Below are 18,537 nucleotides of genomic sequence, written 5' to 3'. Positions count from 1 at the left end.
AGAGAGAGAGAGAGAGAGAGAGAGAGAGAGAGAGAGAGAGAGAGAGAGAGAGAGAGAGTGTGAGTGTTTTCTTGGGCCAGTAAATATGAATCAAACTAATTGCTATCACTATTATCACTATTCACTATTATGATTTCTTATAGGTGCTCATGATCAAGAGTTTGGGAAATACTATTCAAGAAAATCATGGCTTCACCTAAAATTGTAGCTTTAGTTCGTCTCAACAGAGGAAAAGAGATCAAGTAAAGAGTTCAGTGTGCTGGAGTCTGTGTAACTGAGGAAAATGGTAGAATCAGGGCCATGTTCACCTGAGGTGGTTCCGAAAGACCCAGCTTGCATTTTTTTAAATATGTCCCCAGTTTGAAGACAGCTCAATCCTCATCAAGTTCTTAACTATCACTGGTCACAAAATATAGTAGGATTTCATGTAGTCTGAATTTCTCATTTCACTGATAATTAAATAGCCTGAGAGCCAGTGACTTGTGGAAAGTGACTAAAGGACTGCTCTTTAGGTTTTTAGCTGAAGCACTAAACTGACGTGACTCCATGAGCGACATAGCCATGGTTAGGTATTAGGAATAAGCAGTGTGCATGTGAACAGAATGGATTTGGAAGTTATTAACAAGCAGAAAACTCAATAAGAGGAACCTGAAATTCAAACAGAATTAGAATATGGCTAAAATTTGAGTAATTTTATGAGTATGATTCAATGTAGGATTCCATCAGGTTCAAAGCCTTTAAAGTTAGTTGTGAATGAAGTTAATCTTAAGAGCTAAAGAAACATAAAACACTGGTCAAGACATAACCTATGAGCTTAACGGATGCAGCCTTCCCTGCCATGACCAAATAATTAGACAGGGGAGCTCTTAGTCATCAACAATATAACCACCTCCTTTGGGATATGGAGCCACTGAAAAGTCACTGTAAATAGGCTTTAGTGTGTCCTTTAACCTGGTAAAAGCATTGTGAAAACGTTGATGAGAATAAACACATGATACTAACAATGGTGTCAAGGAATGCAAGACTATTATATATTAGGACTATTAGAACTAGACCATCAGGGCAACAATAGGTCCTACTCAAGGCTTCATTTGTCATGCTAATAACACTGAGTCTTAAAGACACAGAACATGAGTTAGTTCTCTCAATAGTGGTTTCTAGTTCTCAATGCAGTAGTCTTGAGTGTCTTTTGATATATGTAATTCTAAATAATGAATATTATTTTAAGTTATTCTAAGTGGATTCTTTTATAATTCATTTTGTTTGCTGCTAATATGTAAAATATAACTTACCTCTGATATTAATTTTATGACCTACAATCATGTCTAATTTAGTTATTAGTTTCAGTAGTTGTACAGTGGTTGCCTGAAGATTTTTCATGTACACAATAATATGTTACTTCAATAGAAAATGCTTAATTAACTAATTGATTTATACTGTGTTTCAAACTACGTAAATATTTAGTTCATTGTGCCCACAAATCTAATTAAGTTTATAAGAATACTTTGTCAGACAATTGAATTAAGTGGGAAGCTGAATACATTTATAAAAATTTTAAATGTTAAAAATTGAATTAGCATCTTATAAATGCAATCAAAGGTTATTCAAAAGTCCTTTTTATTTAAATTATTGCTAAAGCTTGAAAGCCTTATACATTGAAAATAAAATAATCTGCATTTAGATTTGACAAATAGGAACAAATGTTTTTAATAGACTATTATCTTCATGAACTGAATGTTAATTTTTAAAACTAGGAAAAATTTTGAATCCATTTTCCTATAAATTAAAGTCATTCTTAAAATACGAGGTAAGAGTTAATACCTGTACTCACACCAACTTGAAAATGCAAATTTAAGACTTTAAAAACTGAAGTCTTTCTATAGGTTGTGATTGTTTTGTGGACTGTGGAATCAATTTAGTGGATCAACAAAGAAAAGAGAGTGCATTATATCTAATGAGAGTAAATTCGTTTCATGAAACTTGTTTCAATTTTAAATCTTCCCACACACTTGCATGTATATGTTGAGATAGGCAAGGAGTTAACAGAACAGGATAAGGAGGAAAACCCTCAAAGAGGCAGCTCAAACTTGGAAATACAACTATTTCAGCAAAAGAGAACCAGAAGAGCAGTTGAGCGTCCTGAATAAGAAATACAGACAGTCACAGCCGTGCCTTCCTGGCTTACGCTAACAAACTAAGAGTTTGTGGTATACTATTCCTACCTCAAACACTCATTCTGAGTCCAAGGCTACCAGAACAGCCACTGATTTAGTGACTGCAAAGTTTAAGCAACAGTAACAGACTATGCCAAGTTGTTTCCTTAGTTGGTTAGAGGAAGTGGATGGCAGTTTTCTAACCAACACTCATGCCATCCTGGGCATCCACCCTGGGCATCCACTCACAATCCTGTCTCACCTGAGAATATACATACAGTCCCAGGTATTTGGGTATGTAGAATATGTAGACAAGGCAGACATTTTACATAACAAATCATAAATTTATTTTAAAGCCACTCTCTGGTAAACATATAATTTTATCAGTTATTAAAGGCAAAAGAAAAATTTTATACTAGTGAGATATGTTTGTTTACTTCCACATAAAGAATTCAATCTTGGCTAAGTATTTGATAAAGCATCTTTAATGTTTCTCACAGCTGATGGATACTTTGATTTTATAATTATCAATGCTTATATAAATAATATGCATAGGACCACTTTAAAAAAATGTTCAAAATTATGTCTTAATTATAATCCAAAATTCATTTAATAATTTGTTTAGAAAACTCAAATCAGCAACTCAAACAGCAATTTTTAAAATAAAACATTCTAACACAATATAATCTAATATATTAATTCAATACATGCTGATGAATGATTTAAAAAATATGAAGTCTTTATTTTCCTTAATGAAATACTTTTTGTTTGCTTGCTTTTGTTTTTTGAGACAGGATTTCTCTGTGTAGCCTTGGCTGTCCTTGAATTTGCTCTGTAGACAAGGCTGGCCTCCCGAATACTATATACTAAGGGTATCTGCTACCACTACTCAGATGCAACAAAATGTGATAACAGAAAACACTGCAATTCATCACCTACAACAGTCTCAATTCAAAGCCCAGCATACCATGTTCAGAGCTAAGGCTGTGATGAAGTCATGCAACACACATGGGTGAGCATTGCCAAAACACCTCTATTTGTCAGATTTTGAATTAATTTTGGTACATCAGGAAACTTATTTTTGCCAGAATTTTCACAACCTCCACATTCAGTTAATGTAACCCCACATAGAGTTGGCACACTAAAGCTTAAGAAGCTGTGTTCTAGAAGAGGCACATGTAACCTCGGGTGGAGGGCTCAAGTTACTTGCTAGTTCTCCAGCAATATATGCACATATACACATACATGTACATATACATGGCTAGGAGCGGACAGAACTTTTAAAAACACTAAGATAGGTGACCTGATTACCATCCTCAATTCAAACTCTCTTTTTCTAGAAGCTTGGATTGGTGTTTTTTCTATTAATACATTAGTAAAAAGGAAGAACTGTATACTGCACTTATCTTCACTGGGACTTGGTGTCATCATAGCTATTTGGTAAGTGAAAAGGGGCTTCGTTTATTACCCTTACAGTTAAGTGGTACCCAGAAGCTTTCACCAGTGTGACTACTTCATTATCTTCAATGACTTTCACATTCATTCTATATTACATTCCCAATCCCAATGCCAAATCTTTCATGTCTCTGAAACAGAACAGCATTTCCTGCTGTTCAGCTTGTTCGATTGGACCACAGACATGATCCTCACAGAGGCATCCACTTCTTCACTCTTCACGTTTCATCATTTTGTTCTACTCACTCACCCCCATCTTCAGTTTCTTCGAAATCGGACTCAGATGCTACCTCCTCACTCCAGCCATCTGTGAACCCCACCTTTTTTCTGTATCAGACAAGCCTTAGCTCTGCGGCCACAGGACCACAGCAGACAACTCGTACAGGAAGTCCCACAAACACCAGTCTGAGCAAGGCCTGGCAGTCAGCTGTTTACCATGCTTTATAGCAGCTACCTCAACACATCTACCTAATCTACACATATCTCATATCTATACATATCTATACGTCTACACGTCTATACATGTCCTGCTATCTCCTCCTTTCCCAGCACCCATTGCAGTGAAAGAGAAAGACGCAGGGGAAGTAGCTCCAGGCCTCCACTGCACCTTCACCCTCACAGCACTCTCCCTTCTTCTCATGCCAAGAAGGTGTTCTGTTCTTATCTGAGGCTAATCTTCCCATCTGTCTTCCATATTTTTTTTTCATGTTTCATTACTTCTCAGACACCTTAATATACTCTGATTTCATAAATGTAGAAAGCAGAGGAAGCCCTGAGTCAGTCAAGTCCTAAGTCATGTACACCATAAAGCCCCACCTCCTTGTTCAGCTGTATGTGGTAACCCTGCTTTTCTGTTCAACTCTACAATAAACATTCGGGATTCTGGGATGCTGTGGTTTCTCCAGCAGAGAGTTCAACACACCTGATTCCAGCTTTTCTGTCAATGTTTCCATCTATCTGTCTTTTTACTTCTCATTGATCCATTCAGGTCCCCAGATCCATGATGGATGCAGCATGTGAATAAAATAATCTTTACTCCCTTCACTTGTTTTGTCTTCAGTATCTGGTCACATGGATGAAAAACGTCACACGGTCCTCTTCAGACACCAATGAACATGCTATATCAGTTTGCATTTTTCTCTGTCAGATCCTCCTGGGTATTGTTGCTCATCTCTTTGGACTCACCTCTATCTCAAACCTAAATCACATACTCCATGTGCAAGCTTACTCAATAAAAATGAGCCAACAAACATTTATGCTATAATCTGGTCTAAAATTCTGCCAACACTGGCTTTGAAACAACCTTCAGAAATTAGATCACTCGCAACTAAAGTTTTACCTTAATATGTCTGAGTACTGACATTTTAAAATAAAAATACAAACAGTAAAATTTTACTGTTTGTCACACATGCAAATGAGGAAGAGCTGGTCCCTAGTTTAACATCAGGAGTCCCACTTACCATCCCTCAACATGTAGGAACTTGGGTCAAAGAGTCCGCATAAGTCCCCAAAAGTGGGTGGGATGCTCACACACTTATACAATACAATGTGAAGTAGAGGCTCTGCAGACTATTCAGGCACTGACGAACTCTACTTTACAACAGTTCCTTTCTTGGGGGCAGAATGGGCACATGAACAGCACTACCTGTCTGTCACCACCCACATGGCACAATCTACTGAATGACTTATTTCTCTAAGTTGATCCCAGAGAAAACTGGAACTGTAAGGGCACAGATGTGTTACAACTGCATCAAGAAAATCAAGTCTAGTATTGAAATTCCTTACCTGGATTCTACAGAGGGGGCATACATAACACTGTGCTGGTGACAGCAACCATCTGCCTGTCATCTTAGCACCTGGTGAGTTAATCAAAGACTAACAGACAACTTCAGACTGTCCCAGGGGCTGCAGCTTGGCTCAACCTCCTCTGTTGATGCAACTTACTCTTCCTTTTTGCACATCTAGACATCCACCCATTCATCCTTCTAACCTGTTCTTATCCTTTTGCCTCTGCAGGTGGACTCTGGTTCTCCAAAGACCTTCTTCTGGTTATTTCACCTCCTCAGATTCTGAGGGCTTCTGAAAGTCTCTTAACAGTCTTCAGCCATGGATGGATGGATGGATGGATGGATGGATGGATGGATGGATGGATGGATGGATGGACAAACAGATAAATCTACTGTATTGTGTGTAATATATGGTCAAGAGTTAATATAAGTAATTATGCTTGTACTAAAAGAGCATACATTTGTCTTGGCTGTGGCCATCAAGAAAAGTGGGAGAATCTGGCACAATGCAGCCACTGAAACCTTGTGAATTAGTTGTCATTCATAAATTCTAACATCATGGAAAGACAAAATGTGCTCAGTTATGTTCCAAGCAAAGCTTTTTCACAACATTTTAACACTTTACCTTTTCCATGTTAACACAAATTCCCTAGACTTACGAACAATTTGAACCAAACAACCAGATTATTTTCTTGCTTTGGTGCCTATTTCCTTTAGAACATGTGCTGTGGTACAACTGGTTCTACCTCCAGCTGGCTATATCTAATCATTACCATCATTATGGACAATATAGAATATTTATTTATTAACTATCCCTCAAGTAATACAATTCTCTTTATAACTTTGAGTAGTTAGGCTGACATCAAATTAAAAAAGGCAAAACAAAACAAAACTACCTGGGTGCCACTGACATAACTTAATGAATAAAGAAAAGTGCCTGTTGCTTATTAACAAAACTAAAAACCTAAATTCAATCCCAGGAACATACAAGATAGGTGAGGTAGACACACTAATGGTGGTACACACACACACACACACACACACACACACACACACCTTTTTCTTTTAAAGAAACTTACTATTCTTAAAAAAAAACAAAAAACAAAAAAAAACCAAAAAACAAAAAACAAAACAAAACAACAAAACAATTTTATCCTCAGAGGTGTAAAGGAACAGCAACTCAACTCTGTACATGTTAGGACAGAGTCCTCCCTTTGTCATGAAGTATCACTGCAGAGGATTCTTCGACCCCTAAGGAACTTTGCCCTTTTGTTAGGTGTTGTTTCCTAGTGATTAAGAAGATGTGTTAGCTCCATATACTCTTCTGAGGGAACATAAACACAATGTCAGGGAGTCATGCCAGATCAGTGAATACAGGACAGAGAGCTTTCTTCCAGACATTCCATCTGAGTGAGTATGGGTTTTCAATAGACATAAGCTAGATAAACTACAAAAGTATCAGAAAATGCCAGTGAACTGTGCCAGGAAGAGAACAGAATGGAGTAAAAAGAAAAGGAGACCCTTTGAAAGAACCCTGATTGGAGCGTTGGGGCTTCAGGGGCCACACTAGGACTGAGCTTTTCCTTAGTTGTTTCAGCAACTTTGAGAAGAGTCAAGGTGTGCTAGAAATCATCTGCCCTAGAAAATACACAAAGCACTTGGTCCAAATTATCATTATTTTCATAGCAAACAAATTCAAAAGCAATGGTGTATGGCTTGGTCACATTAGGAACAAACTGGAAAATTTCTTGCAAACATTCCAAAGTCTGTACTGAACCAAACAAAACCTAGACTAATCTATGGTAAAAGGTATACATTACTGTAATTATAAGTGAAAACAGAAATAAAAATTATTCAATTTCTAAAAATAAGTACTTCAAAAAGTACAGAGCAAAACTAGAATAAAATTTGTTATCATTCTTTGAAAAAAAAGATTAGCTGTGTTTTTACAACAAACATTGAGCAGTCAGTATAAAATGTTATGTTTGAGGATAAAATGAGTAACATGGGGACAAACAGGATGGTGCTTGAGAAATAATATATTTTATTTTCAATAAAATTTCACTGTAAAAAACACTGAAACAAGGACTATAATACCATTGAGTAATACAAAATTGTTTGCTCAAGACTATGAGTTACAGTCTATCAAAGCTTAAAAATCAACTACAAAATACTGTCTTCTGTTTCAACAAAGTGCACAAGGTCTAACAAGTGTCTATGTTAGACAGTGCCTGTCAGATAATAGTATTTGTTTTCATTTTTGTTCACTCCCCAACCCCCTGTAGTATTTTCTTAATGGTCACATTAGCAGTCAAGTAGTTTTTACCTTAAAAAAAATGCCTTTTATTTAATCAAAAGTAAAGCAGTACAAGCAACCACAGAATGATGACATATGACTCTTGTTCTACTTTATAAAGCACTCTCAGACGGATGCGCCTCAGAAAGAGCAGCAGAGAGCACGAGACATTACCACTGCTGCTGCAGCAAAGACTGCATCTTCTTAATTCCCTCCCTAATTAACCCTGTGGCCTTGTGTATACTAGGTAAGTATTTGTCACTGGGTGACATGCTCAGTCCACAACCTGGCCACATTTCTGCAAAGGCTCCAAAAAATATATTTTTACAGGAATGATTTAAGGTAAAATATGGGCTGGTGAGAGGGCTTGGCTGGTAAAGTGCTTGCCATGCAAGCCTGACCCTGAGTTCATTGCCTGATCCTATCTAATGATGGACAGAGAGAAAACTGACTCCATAAGGTTGTCCCCTGACCTGTACACACATACCATGGTACCATGCCCCTATATACACATCATATACACAATAATATATAAATGCTTAAGAAAGCAAAGTGTAACTGTTGTACTAAAATATTTTAAGTCTAATATAGTCAATTTCTATTTTTAAAAACAATGGGATATATTCTCCTTAAAAGTTATTTGAGAGGCTTCTAGACTCATTTCATTGGAATACAGTTGTTCTAAACTGAAAACAAAGTATTTACAACAAAAACAACAACAAAAAAACTTCTTTAGAGGTTTCAGAAGTTAAAATAGTCAATTCTTGCAATCATAAAATCCTAGAGGAAGAGGAAGAGGGTGAAAAGCAGAGATTGCCAAGGAGACTGGAGGTGGGTATTTAGGGTGGGAAAACATGAGATCTTTCTGACTAGAGACCACTGATACACCTTGAAGCCACTGTCACAGAGCACGATGAGATCAGCTTAAGCACCTTCTGAAGGCACTTGAACCACAGAACATCTGTGGTGAGAAAAAGACTTGGTGATTAAAAACAAAACAAAACAAAATAAAACAAAAAAATCAAACAAACAAAAAAAAAGCAGGAAAGAAAAGGAAAAACAACAACAACAACAAAAAAAACACAAAGCAAACAAGAAAAAACAAACAAAAAAACCAAAACAAACCCAGGCCAGCTAGCAATATTGATCCCAACAGGCTTTGTGCTTTTGTCTGAGCCAGAGTTTGGGTCATGTCAAAGTAGAACTGCCCCTGAAAGGAAGAGAGTTTCTAACAGTTTGCCATTTAAACTTCCAATGACCGTGTTTCACAGCAGGCTCCATACATCCCAGCATCTAACTGCATTTTAATTTCCTAAAACCACAGGATAGAAGTGTGGTTTCAAAAACTGTCTGGACTGTGATATCCAATATTGATAAAACTATACTATATTCTCTTCAAAGTTCCAAAGACTCAGCATATGGGAAATCTTCATTTGCTTGAAGGCACTGTTCTCAAAGTTTACTCTGACTTTGTAAGTGAATTCTAAACAATGAAGAGTAACAGCTAGAGGGTCTGCCCTGAGGAACAGAACCCAGAATACAGGAAATAACATGCTAAGTGAACAAAACTCACCAGAATAGAGTGTCTTCTAATTAACAGTAGGCAACGCAAGATTAAATTGTTTCAGCTACAAAATGCTTAGTAACATTTGTTTTGGAAAGAAATTTTAAGATCTATAAACTGAATGATTATTTCCACACTCATTCCATGTGTGGAAATGACTCAGTCATCTTTTCAACCTCACAAAACATGGAGCACTTATAGTCTCTTGCTTCTTCTCCAAGTAATTTAAACTAGATTTAAGAAAGAGAGGAAGTAAAACTATATCTTAAGTTTGAGAGTCAGAAAGAAATTAAAGATCATAGTACTATTCAGACAAGAAGAAACTGCTATTAGTGAATAAGGAGTAATTTAACAAAGTGGCCAGCAGTTTTCAGTATAAGATGGCTGAACCCAAACTGACTTGGAGGAAGGCAAAGGGAAAAATATTTTCTAAGTTGTGAGACAGTGGATAAGTACCGTCTTTCCTCTTGAACATGATTGTCTCTGGCTATGGACATGACTCCAAAGCTAACTGACAAATCCCATGTTTGTTTTAAAGTAACATTATCTGTTTAATCAGTAAACTGTAAGTTAGAATAAAACAATCTCATTCTGATTATCAACTCAAGGGGTGGGATTTAAGTTCTGTCTAGAAAACTGGGGCAACACCAGGTAAATAAATCCTAAATAATAAATACTAATAGCTAGAGTGTCTTGCTTTGGCAAATGAGTCAGCTGTGCTCTCCTGTGGCCACTAATTCTAGGCAGAGTTCTAGACAAGATTCTAAGGCACTGCCACGGGTAAGACATTGCACTCTTGATTTCATATCAGCTTTTCAAGGCAATAAAATATACTCATGAACCAATTTCGTACAGCCACAAACAAATAAAGCCTAGTGAGAAAAAATGGAAAGAAATGAGCACACTGCTATCCTCACGTCCCTCATTCCACTGACTGCCATTTACTCATTCCTCCTGCCAGACTTTGCATTTCTTTCCTTCTATATTCCAATGAAGTACATATTAGGCATCATTTCAGTGGTAGACTCCATGAAGACTCAAAGCAAGTAAGCACAATTTGTAACACCAAAGGGCTTCGCTGTGGGGAAGCCACACAGCAGCATAATCTAAGCCACCTGAGAGCATCAAACTTATGTAGATTTAACAAAGCCATGATCTGATGCCCCGTATACCAACAGGTACTTTAAACACTGAGTAGCATTCAGACTCCAGAAAGGTAAACAAAACCACAATGATTTGTTTGTTTTCTGTATTCTTTAAGAAGGGGCAGAGCAAATGGAAGTAAATGCCTCACACAAGCCTCTGACACAAATCTGATGCAATATCTCAATTTGGGTAACAGAACCAAAACTATAGGAGGCTTTGTTTTGTTTTAGTTTTAGATTTTGTTTTTCAAGACCAGGTTTCTCTGTGCAGCCCTAGCTATTCTAGAACTCGCTCTGTAGAGCAGGCTGGCCTCAAACTCAGAGACCTGCCTGCCTCTGTCTCTCACCTGGTTTGAGGAGCAATTCTTAGTATCTGGGTCTGATTTTCCTCTCTTGTTATAAACTCAATAAGGTAAGTCTTACTATATTTTTATTAACAGATATTAATAATATATAACAGTTTTATTATGGCATTTTCATATACACATATACTTTTATCAAGTGGGGGGAGTGTCCTACTACTATCTTTTGTTTTGTTACCGAGTCTCATGTTGCTCAGGTTCACTCCAAACTTTTGATATAGCTGAGGCTGACCCTGAACTGCTGGGATTCTGGACATTTGCCACCACACTTGGCATCTATTTTTATCTTAATAATAAGTAAAAAATCTGAGGGCAGGACAACTTCTTGGAATTGCCTAAGAGTACACATTATGCCTGTTGGTCACCAAGTCAGGGTCTTAACTTAGGGAGTCTGACACTTTTAGTGTCTATCTGTAGTAATATAGACTAATATGCAAAAGACAAGGACAGCAAACAAAATGTGGCCAAGGCTATTCTAGCTAGGGAGTGGAAGAGGACATAGAAAAAGGAAACTCATCAGAGATGGAAGAAGAAAGTACTACCCCCAAAACTTCACAAAATAATTACTGTTCTACAACCTCATTTAGTTCAACTGCTCAATAGTTCTTATCTTTTCATTGGTCAAATAAACAAACTAGTAGGCAACTTTCACATTGTGATAATTGTTAAGGAATGAAAGTTTAAAATGTCAGCTCTCAAAGCATGTGAAAACTAAACAAAAAAGAGAAGCACATGCAGTAAGCAGCAAGAGTACACACAACTTCTTAACTGTTTGTCTTGTCTCTCTCCAACACCCCCCCACACATGTACATATCCATACACACTACACAATGTATTGTATAAACCATGAAGAGCCACAAAAAGGATAATAATGATGTCCAGCTGCTTCAGACATACCTGCTTGTGGGTCCTGGTTGAAACGGCAATACTTAGAGTTGTCCAGAGAAGGCAGGCACTGCTCAATGGGTACCCAGACATATGTCTCAGGACACAGCAAATCAGAAGGTCTATACTGACCCTAATAAGAAGTGAAAAAAAAAAAAGAAAAAAAAAGGCACAGGCATTAGAAACACTAACTCCTGGGTTCTAAGGCTCCAGGAAGACAGGAATGGCATGATGACAGGCTCAATGTCAACTGAAAAGCTTTGCCATAAATACAACAGGCATTCTGCTACTGATCACTTTTGTATTTAGAGAATGCACATGCAATATAAGGCTCTCTAAAAGTGGCATATCACCATTTAGCAGGTTGTATTGATTTGGAAGCTGAGTTTTTACACTTCTGGAAGAAATCAAGTTGTCTTTGAAAAGCCAGTGAGGACCAGACTGGAGCTTCTTTGCATATAGTAGAAAACCGCAAGCCATATAAAGCAAGTTTTATTTTCAAAAGTAGAATTTGACTGTCCTCATTCACTAATTTTTAAGTTTACAGATTCAAGGCTGATAATATTCAGTTCATGCTAATGTTTTAAAAATACAATCCTAACACACATCTAATAACAATCTAAATTAGTGGGAGTACAAAAAAAGCTTAAAAAAATACAAATTCTAACAAAATTTCTGTGATGCTATAACTTCAAATATTCTACTTTATACTTTATAACTGGCTGTGGTGGTGTAGGCCTTTAATCACAGAACTCAGAGGCAGAGGCAGGCAGATTTCTGAGTTCAAGGACAGCCTGGTCTACAGAGTGAGTTCTAGGACAGCCAGGGCTATACAGAGAAACCCTGTCTCGAAAAACCAGAAAAGAAAGAAAGAAAGAAAGAAAGAAAGAAAGAAAGAAAGAAAGAAAGGAAGGAAGGAAGGAAGGAAGGAAGGAAGGAAGGAAGGAAGGAAGGAAGGAAGGAAGGAAAGAACTATAAGAAAGTATTAGTGAATTTTTTCAGAAAAAAACAAAGCTTTCATTTTCTTTGAACTTATTCAAAATTTGAAATGTCTTTTCTCTGAATATTAAAATTCAAATTTGATATACAGGTTAAAATTTAGTACAGATATGTAAAATTTTTATAATCCAATGTAAGAAATTATTTTAGTATATGGAAAGATCCAACATTTCTCTTTTATTTACTCAATAGCCTCAACATGATTTTTTGAACACTCTTTGCTTCCCCTCGTAATTAAGTATCTCTTCCTAAATTCCTATATATAATGAGTTCTAAGATTGCCATGTGTCAGAGCCACAGTTTTCAATATTAAATCTTTATGTTATATTTTACTCTCTGATAAATCTAATCTTGTATCACTCTACTTGTAGAATCTCCATTTTGCTTAAAGTTATTCTAGAGTTCTCGATTTTGTATAAAAATGATTGGCACGAATTTAAAACTAATAAATCTGGAAGAACATGTCTTTATGCAGTGACAGAACATGAGAGAACCCCCAAGAAAATCTAGTGAGAAACATATGTTACTGTAACAACTAAAACCCCAACTGTCCAACTGATCCTCTTACTAACTTGAGGCTGAAATTAAGGCAGCATTTGGAGTTAGGGTAACTAGCCCTCATCTGTGAATCCTGAAGTTAAACAAAGGACTTTCCCCTTAGACAGATTCCATAAATACACACTAATACATGAACAAACACCAGGAACAGGAGCTAACTGGAATCAATCCACTGGAGTGTCAGTCACTCGAAGGTGAGGCATATGTAAATTATATACTTTACATCATTACAGGGATACAAACTCAAAGAGCCTAGGTTTCTCAATGTTCTCAAAGATCCTATTTGCTCATAAGAGAAATTCTACATTTACTTTTGATTCTTTAAACATTTAACTCACTAAAAGATTTAACTTCTTGGTATCATTTGAAATCAAGTCTGTCAATTTCATTAAACACTATTCTCCAAAGTATAGGCTTTTTTCAATACTTCAAATAGTCTTCTCAAGCCATCAAAGAATGCAGTTTTACGGCATAAACTACTGTGAAATACTGTGCTTTCTAAACTAAGCTGGTTGAGAGGTATGTGACTGAAATGATTAAAGTTCAATTCAGAGACACTATCCCACAATGGAGAACCACAGGGATGTGAAAGCTGCCCTGCCTGTTCCCTACTGAAAGAAAATGAGAGATGTTTGCATTAAGAATGTAATTACTTAAGGATTTGGACAGACTTTCCCGTGGTCAGAAGAAAAATATTTAATCAACTTCTAAGTATATTGATTCAGATTGAACAATGAAGTAAAAGCGGATTAATTCTTTCCTAGGGTGCTGACTTTTAGATAAATGAGTAATGTTGAGTTAGCACAAACTTCTGAAGTACTCAGAATTGTGAAAATGTAACACCTTTGACAGCTTATTCCACAGCTCTTTGAGTTCTTTCAAAGTGAAGAACAATTCAGAAGAGGAGTCTAAGTTGCTAGAGTTGTATTTTGTTCTAAATATAATCGTGATACCCAGTAACTGTCTTACGGCTATTTGTAAAACTCAAACCCATCAAGGAAACGAAAGAGACACAGAGAAATCACAACATGGCCATATAATATTTCAATCAACTTTACTAGGTTGTCATACAATAAGAGTTTAGAAAATGCCACAGTTAAATCTAAAACATGTACAAGGACGAACCCTGCAAACCTTAGCTAAGAACATCTCCTGTCCCACATCTTTGATAAAGACCATCTTCCAAAAGTGGGCTGTTTGCTTTGGGTTGAGCAATGCAGTGAACAAAGGCATTCTTCTAACTTGCAGGCTTTAGATCATAATTTGAAGAGGATTACCATACTGATCAAATTTTCCACCCTATGAAAGAGTCACCAAGTAAATTATGTAAAGCATATCTTAGTCCAGCAAAATAGAATTCAGCCTAAAAACTGCACTCATTCTAATACCCAGAGGTTAAAATATCTCACCATTGTCGCTAGAGAGTTGGTTTGGTGGTTATGAGCACTTGCTTGCTCTTCTAGAAGACCTGGGTTCAATTTTCAGCACCCATGTGGTGGCTCACAACCATCTGCAACTCTAGTTCTAGGGGGCTCAACACCCTCTTCTGGCTTCCACAGGCACAGACATACATACAGACAAAATATTGATAAATGGAAAATAATTTTTTTAAAAAAGAACCATCTTGCTATCACATTCTACTCCATATGTATATAAAGTATGTAAAGCACAGCAGTAATAATAGACTGACTTTAAGATAGACTAATATTTTAATACTTCCAATGAAACACAGTAAACAACACAGGCATTTCCCTCCAGTTAAGACATCTAGTTAGAAATCCTAATTTCCAAAAGCAAAAAGGTATCTAATGATATGAAGTGGCAACAAGAAATGGTTTGACAAGCCTCAAGCATCAGTTTTGTCATGCTTTTACTGTTGGAATTCATATAATAACAAAATCTTCCCATTAGCCCAGGATCCACTGCTTCTTTATTGTTCTCAAAGCTGAATATATAAGTCCTAAAGAAACCCTAGACTCATAAGCTCTCACAGTCTTACCCTCCAATCCTCACCCCAGTGTATAGACAATCCATTTAAAAATGGAAGGCCTGCCCGTGGGTAATGGAGCCTGCCACCAAGTCTGGTGACCAGAGTACATCCCTAGAATCCACATAGCAGAAGAAGACAACCAACTTCTACAACTGTTCTCTGACCTCTACACACAAAGAATGGCATGCATGAATCCCACTCCACTCCCGCCAATGTTCAAAATGTAAAAAAAAAAAAAAAAAAAAAAAAAAGAAAAGAAAAAAGGTAGTTAAAAATAGTGTAGTATTCCTTCATACTTGCAGGCATAGTTGATTTCCATGCATGCCTGATTTGTGGCAGAATCTACAAGGCCCTAGTTGAAGTGGTCATTACCTTTTGTCCTGGCTTTTCTGCAGTTGTCCACTCTTCCATCATGCCAATTTGGCTACCCTGGTTTCTTTGTAGCTCCTGAAACATGCTAGGCCTGCATACACCTCAGGGCTTTTCTACGTCTCTCTCTCTCTGGACTCAGTCATCCTTATGCCTGTTATTTGTTGTTTGTATGTTTGTGAGTGTCTGTGTATGTCTGTGTATACAGTACAGGAGACTGAACCTCTATGCATGTTATACAAACCCTATACTACTTCTACTTTAGAGATAAAACAGCAAGATCAAGCAATGTCAGAGATGAGCTATAAACTAGTCAACATTTCTTTTGTTAATCCACAGCTTAATCTAAAATTATTCACATTTCCCCCACATATTTACAAAATAACCACCAGGTCTTAAAACTCAGAGCCAGTTTAATATATCCACTTAGCATCAAACATGACAAGATGTGTTGACCCTACCCATATGCTCATTACCTATGAGGGAAGAGGAAGCAGCTGTGTCCGGTGACTTGCCAGACAGTAGCGCAACAGCTGCCAGTACAGCATTACTGACAAGAATGAGGACTGTACATAAGCTGGTAGAGTATCAAGGGTCAAAGAATCAGCTTTCTCCAGAGCAGCAGCAAATAGCCCTATGCATGATGTCTTAAAGGCTAAGTAGCATCATATCAGAAGTTTAAAAACAACAAAAAGTACAACACAAGTCAACAACAGCCAATACAGATCTAAGACTACATTGCTGTCTCCCTCTGGCACTCCAAATCTACATCCATCAAAATTCCAAACAGGAAATGAAAAGAGAAACAACTGTTTCATCTTTACTGCTAGTTATGTGGTCCTGTGTCTTCATGGTTTGAGAAAGCTTCAAAAGCAAATGAAAGTTGAGTTAGTTATAAAGAGTAACTCCATCTTCTCCAGAAAAACAAAAACAAAACAAAAACAAAAACAGTAATTTCCATACAGTCAAATTCATTGCCATTACCTTTCCTCTTAACATAGACTGACACATTTGAATCAAGTTTCAAGCTCATGAGTGGATCTATATATAATCTGGTATTATCTAGAGAAGTATCATGAAATGTGGGCACTAAAATGGTATTATGATTTCTTTCATCTTGCCTCATCTCCTGCCTCCCAGATTCTCATCAAAGCACTGCTTACAATTGAACAGTCAACTGATCAGAAATAAAAGAACATTGTAGTCTTTACACTGTAATGAAATACGCTCCCCATACCCAAAGAAAGTAATAAACTGAGTAAATATTCCTCTTTAAATAATTTACATCGTTAAAAGAACTAGTTTTTAATTGTAGTAAATCCAGAAACATTTCTAAATGCTTTAACATATTTTCAAATTTCCTTTTTGGCCTTTGGAAAAAGAAATATGTAAACCCTTATGTATTTGGGGGCATGCATGCTTGCAAAGCTGAGATGTAAAAATTCTCTTTGAATATTGTACTTTGTTAAAGTTTAAACATTTAAATGAAAAGTTGTTTCTTTAATTAAAGTTAAAGGATTTGAGACTTATTTTTCACAGAAAAAAAAAAATCAGAGAAAAGTAAAGAAATGCTTTCATATGATACTCACCCAAGTTACATTCTTGGCTTTTAATTGGAAACATGTGGGGATGGGCTTGGCTGACTGTAATAAAATTGAAGTTACCAATTCACACCCTGCCATTTTGAGGGTATTTTGTTTTTACAGTTTTCAAATCAAAACCAAACGGACTTCCCTTTGAACTCTGGTACCAAATCAAAGACCTTTATGAGATTTTACTTTCAAGAATACTTTGTAAATATTTTGTGAAATGGGAAGGATTTCATGAGCATTTGAGAACAGGCTAAACTAGCAGAGTCTGTTTTGAAAGTTCAAGTTAAACTGAAATTTAAGTATACAGAAAAAGATGAGATCACTGAAACGTGCACAGACCACTCACTTCCCTGCCCCTGACTGAACACCAATAGCAATGTACAAAAAAGAAGCCTCAGACATTTAAGTCTTCTATCAGGTAAAATTGGTATCTGTATCTCACTTTCCACAATAAACCTATTGACTTTACTAAAACCAATTGCACTAGCACTACCTAAGCAAAAATAGTTCAAAATGACCCACTAGAGTGGGCTGCACTGCACTGCCCCTAGGGTCAGAAATTCAGGCTTATTAAACCCAGTCCCTTCCCTGAAAGACAACACCAATGGAATCTCATCTGCAGAGTACTGCAGCAGACCCTTGCTCCTGACTTCGTTACATAAACAGAGATTGACTTTATCGGTTCCCAAGAGAGTGCTTTAGAAGTAACTTGAGCTGCTCTGTTTTCAAGCACTGTGGTTGTGCCACACTCAGCTGGTGAGGTGCACTGGGGCCAGTAAAGACAAAGAGCCTAAACATCTGAATCCATTTGTGCTCCCAAATTCTGAACACCAACAGATGTACTCCATGTGCTGCTAGGCTAAGCTTTGAAATTTTAAAAATACATATTTTTTTCCACTGACAAACAGAAAGTGATGATATTCTGTGTTTCTTTAATTAAAATCCAAGGGTTCTCAAAGGCTCCAGGACTTACTTTAAAGCTTCTTTAAGACTAGGATATTTATTTTGCTATTGGCAAATAATAGAGAATAAAGATTCTAATTTAGTTTTAATCACAATCTTTGCTTTTACTTTGGAAACCCTGAGTTAATCCTTTTTCTTCAGGAAAATACAAAGAAAGCTTGTAAAGAAAAGATTCAGGGAGTCAACTTACAGTGCAAATTTAATTTCAACCGAAGGGTCACAAGTTTAAAAGGATAAGGAAAAAAAAGATGAATGAATCAGGACAAAGAAAATAATATTCAAGGAAAAAGAGTAAAATTCAAAGCTTTAACTTCTGTTAAGGATACATGAGTGAATGAGTGTGTGTGTGTGTGTGTGTGTGTGTGTGTGTGTGAGAGAGAGAGAGAGAGAGAGAGAGAGAGAGAGAGAGAGAGAGAGAG

General features: G+C 36.7%; 1 protein-coding gene across 4 annotated transcripts in view; it reads right to left on the bottom strand.

Annotated features, from left to right (window-relative positions):
- Ate1 (arginyltransferase 1) overlaps positions 1-18,537 on the bottom strand; it is a 115,962-nt gene that overhangs the window by 15,299 nt on the left and 82,126 nt on the right. For all 4 annotated transcript variants that reach the window (XM_028769396.1, XM_028769395.1, XM_028769393.1 and 1 more), the window contains exon 11: positions 11,660-11,780. In XM_028769396.1, coding sequence (XP_028625229.1) covers positions 11,660-11,780 — 121 coding nt within the window. The remainder of the gene's footprint in view (positions 1-11,659; positions 11,781-18,537) is intronic.

The sequence above is a fragment of the Grammomys surdaster genome, unplaced genomic scaffold, assembly GCF_004785775.1.
Source record: "Grammomys surdaster isolate TR1022 unplaced genomic scaffold, NIH_TR_1.0 192, whole genome shotgun sequence".
NCBI classification, from domain to species: domain Eukaryota; kingdom Metazoa; phylum Chordata; class Mammalia; order Rodentia; family Muridae; genus Grammomys; species Grammomys surdaster.
This window is presented reverse-complemented; position numbering and strand designations above follow the sequence as displayed.